Source organism: Bipolaris zeicola (genome assembly GCF_000523435.1).
Source record: "Bipolaris zeicola 26-R-13 unplaced genomic scaffold scaffold_561, whole genome shotgun sequence".
Classification (NCBI taxonomy): Eukaryota; Fungi; Ascomycota; class Dothideomycetes; order Pleosporales; family Pleosporaceae; genus Bipolaris; species Bipolaris zeicola.
In genome coordinates, this window is record NW_006912610.1 from 1 (window position 1) to 4,445 (window position 4,445).

General features: G+C 46.1%; 1 protein-coding gene across 1 annotated transcript; it reads left to right on the forward strand.

Moving 5' to 3' along the window:
• Window positions 1–558: 558 nt before the first annotated feature.
• COCCADRAFT_113244 (uncharacterized protein) lies at window positions 559–2,972 on the forward strand (the record flags this gene model as incomplete). Its single annotated transcript, XM_007720665.1, has 6 exons — window positions 559–836; window positions 917–945; window positions 1,043–1,128; window positions 1,193–1,515; window positions 1,569–1,945; window positions 2,008–2,972. The coding sequence occupies 6 exons, from the start codon at window positions 559–561 to the stop codon at window positions 2,970–2,972; spliced, it is 2,058 nt and encodes a 685-aa protein (XP_007718855.1).
• Window positions 2,973–4,445: the final 1,473 nt, after the last annotated feature.

The window sequence follows — 4,445 nt, forward strand, 5'->3', positions numbered from 1 at the left end:
TAACTTTCTATACTTATTCCTTTTTTTATATTACTTTTATACTATCTTAAACAATCAGACGGCAATTACGCTGCTGATTTTGGTAGCTTGTGACACCGTTTATGGATGCTAACTTGCCACAAAACCCCCCTAATACTGCGGTCAGTGGCCCGAGTGGAAACATCTCCGGCTTTCCTATCTTAGCTAGCGTAGGCATCAAAGAAGTGTAGAGACTAACTTACTTTCGCATAGGAATGCTGCAGGATACCTGCAACCTGACTCATTTTTTTTAAAAACTATAAGTGAATGCTAACCAGATTCGAAATCGTACTACTGATGGAGTACTAAAGGCTCTCTTCTCCCCGTTTACAGCAATACAAAGCAGACTTTATTTTCCTTTTCTTATCTTCTTTGCAGCCTGCATTCTCTTTCAAACTTGAAGTCTCATTGTGTTACTCTTGTTTCTCTTCACACCTAGCCTTAGACACCCAACTATAGGCGCATACTCTGCTTCTATCAGCTTTGCGTGTACTTGCTTTACCTCTCTCTCACGCTTCTCTTTTGCATATACCGTGCGACATGCGACAATACTCATCTGTTCAAAGTTATTATAACAACAGCGACTACTCTGCGTCCGACACAGACCACAGTGTAGAGCGGGATACGGATCTGACAGACGTAGACGAATTTGCCGACAAAAATAAAAAAAGTGAAGCATGGTCCTTCCCCAACGATGATCATCCGCCTGAATACTACCTTCAGCAACTGGAGAATTTCAACGAACAAGAATACGTTAAAGAAGACTATAAGGATAGCAGTACTCGGCTGCTCAATCGTATGGAAGATCAGTGGAATCAGTCGGCCTCCCACTCCCCTGGAGCTTGCGCTAGATCCCATTGACTGACCTAGCATAGGTGCTGGACGTACCTTAAGAAAGACCGTTATCGTGCTTACGCAACCATATCGGTTAGCACTTTGTACACATTTTTTGACTGGCTACTTAGCCAACGCCAGGGAAAAGGCGGGAGGAAACGCCGAGGAACCAAGTTCTCCAGCTCGCTAGGAACGTATTGGAAGGTCTTCCGGCTTGTGTATGAAAGAGCAACTGGTGTGAAACTAGACGGGAAGATCAATCGGAGCATGCATAAGGTAGAGAAATCTAGATTTCTAATTATAGTCTCACATAAGCATATATGTCTAACGTAAATAACAGGTACTTCGGAAGCTAGCAAAGAAGCACGATCTAAAGAAGATCGGTCGAGATAAAGCCTGCATGTATGTCGAGGATCTAGCTCGAGTACTGCAAACGAATCTGGTAACAACCGAAAAGAGATATCCTCACGGTCGCTATAGGATACAAGCCCAGCTCTATCTACAACTTGGCGGGTTTACAGCGAATCGGCCCCAGGCTCTCCTTAGCCTCTGCTATCGCCATATACAAGTTACGCTTCTACGTGATCCTGAGGGTGGCCCTCATCGAGTGCTCCTAGAGTTCACTTTTGAATTCACAAAGGAGTTTCTTGGTATCAAAGACCTGTATGTTATCATCATATACAGGAAAGCTATGCGCTGATTAAATTTTCCTAAAGGAACACTTTTCCTCTTCCTGAGATTATGTACGATCAGACACTCCTCTTCAGTCCTCACGTCTTCCTCCTTGGGCTGCTCTTCTACGATCGGGCGTTTGCAGCCTACAATCTAACTTCGCCAGAGGAATTGAGCAGGCTCAAGATCCCACCAGGTCGCAATGAGCTCCCTTTACGCCTGAATCGGACGTTGGACAATATCCCAGTGTTTCGGAAAGCATTGCAGACTTCAAATGGTTGGGAAATCTCTCCTAACGAACCTCTTCCTTACTCCACTCTGCTTCCATGGATCCGGACTTTGGGTGAGATCACGGGATTTGCCCAGGTCACCCGTCCTTATTCACTGAGATACGCCGGAGGGAAGGCGTTCAACGAGAACGGTAAGTGCATCTCTTCAATATAAATTCCATAATGCAGGATGTGGAGTTAACGTAGCGTGCAGGCAATGTCAGTGAGGCCATGCAGAATCTGATAATGGGCCATGCCAGCATCGCGACATTTTTGAAGCATTACCTCTCACGACGTATTACAGTTGATACCCAGGCTGTTGTAAGAGGCATCCAGCCCCAAGCAGCCCTCATGCGGTCGGCTTGTACTATGAGCCGCTCGATTGATCGTCGCCGGCCACGAAGACTCACAGAGGAGCAGTCTGCATCTGTAGACAATGATCCTTCTATCTGCTCTCTTCTCAACCAACGAGAGCACCTCAAACGTACACTTCGGAATGCAACAAAACAGCCCAAGTACAAAGCGCTCACCACCAAGATTAACCAAGAGAGGCAACGTCGGCGACACGCTCTTCTCAAGGACGTTAAAGAACGCTGGGAATTTGAGCAGCCTGTGCGTGATGTCGAGCGGCAGCTTGCTGGGCTAGAAACTAATGACGACCTGGAGCTGGTTCACGACATTATGCTCCCAGCCCAAAAAAAGCTATGCGACTCAGTCCTGTCGAGACCAGGAGCCACTATAGAAGAGGAGGTTTCCAGGCGTAATTGCGCTATCCATGCGGTCACCCTATATTGTGGCATTGAAGAGGGGGGGATGAACCCTATCCGAAAAGGGGGCCGAAGCAGGAGCGCTGCCCTACCCGCCAAGAGCCAACCAGGACACGAGGAAGAGGCATTAGAGTTGGCCAAAGTCTCTGTTTACAAGGAAAAAAGGCCGAGGGTATGTTTCATTTGCCTAGGCAACGAAGGGCTGCCGCTGGCACAGCGCATACATGCTTTTAGCACTCCAGGCGATCTTAGCAAGCATTTTGGACGCAAGCACTTAAAAAACATCCAGATTGGGAGGGACCTTAGCTGCAAGCTTTGTATGGTGCGCTTGATAGACAAGACGCACTTGCAACGACATGCTCAAGAGATTCACGGAACTGTGTCCCCTACACGGTCTTATAATTGCTGCTAGCACCTATATCGTCGCCTTAGATTATGAAGATAACCCAAAACTTGACATAGCGATTAAGTTTTTCATAGGTGGCGTGAGTTGTTAAATCGAAATATCGCTAGTGTTGGTAGCCGTGTTATGTGCTTCCTCAACGCACGGTTAGCTGCATTATCATTGTGTTTGCTAACTATGTGTTGCCACTCTTTCCGCAATTTTGTGATACGATTCTCGTTTTCTTGTTTAGACAGATATATGAGCTGTGCTTCCATAGGGATCTCTCTACTATAGCGATGTACTTGCTCTCTATTTTAGTACTTGTATTGGCTTGCTGAGCCACACTGGCTTTAGACCTAACATTTGCGCCCCTGGAGGTTGACCGCGGAAAGTTACAGCTAGTTGTTCTGCTACGCGATGCCGAGGTATGGTTGATATCGTTCTAGCGTAGGTGTCTTTCTGGGAGAATAACTCGAAACAGCCTGCAAGGCCTGATAGTTCAGTGTATTCTTGAGCTCTCGCATGAGACCAACCAAAACTACACTGCCTATATCGAAGAGCTGGAACAAGGAGACTCTGAAGTTATAGTCATAGCTATCAAGAACGAGAGCACTTACTGCTTCCAAATGGCGATCACGGGTACCAATACCGACGTCGAGAACGCAAAGGCGGTCTGTTCCCAAGCAGTCTTGTATAGGAGCACGAGGGATGATCCTGACCTGTATCACGCTGTTTACGACGGCCTTACGCATATGGTTTCCTTCTGCCGATGTAGCCCCTCAAAGGAAGACATCGAGGATGTGTCCTGTTATTCAATGCACAGAGAAGCAAGCAAGATAGCACAGTGGTTGAAGACATACATCATCTCAAACGCAGAGGTCTTACGTAGGTAAAATAAGGCTTACAAAGGCTGTATATAGAGGCCATCTGTGGCGTAGCGCTTGGAGTCTTTGTCCAATTTTTCTGGTTTGCTTTATTACGCCAAGAATAGCCATGGCAAACTGCTTATCCTCACCCAAAGAACATACTACCGGGTGATACCGAGAAACGCCTTTCTAAACATATAGGAGAGAAAATCTTGTCTCAGGAGAACAAGGGAGGGAAGAATAATAAATAGTAGGCAACCTAACTACCTACAACCGGATAGATAACTAGTATTTTCACAAAAGGGAAGTAGTCCAGACCAAAGTTATGAATAGTGTCAGTTAGATGAAGTTGAGCCGAATTCTCGAGCTCTCTCCTAAGCGACGGAAAGCAGACTATTTTAGGATCCCTTCGCAGCTTGGAGAGGAAATCGAATATGGTTTTCAAACTCGTCCCATTTGAGAACAAACAATGCTCGCAAATCGGTATCCTTAAGTAACTTGCAATCAGCCTTGTGACCTTTCTTGTTCCAGCCAGCTACTTGGCAGGTCTTTTTTTATTTTTTTTTTATTTTGGTTTAGCGTCCTGTGTCAGCCGGTAGGCTATATAAGACGTGCAGGCTGGGCCTACAAGTAT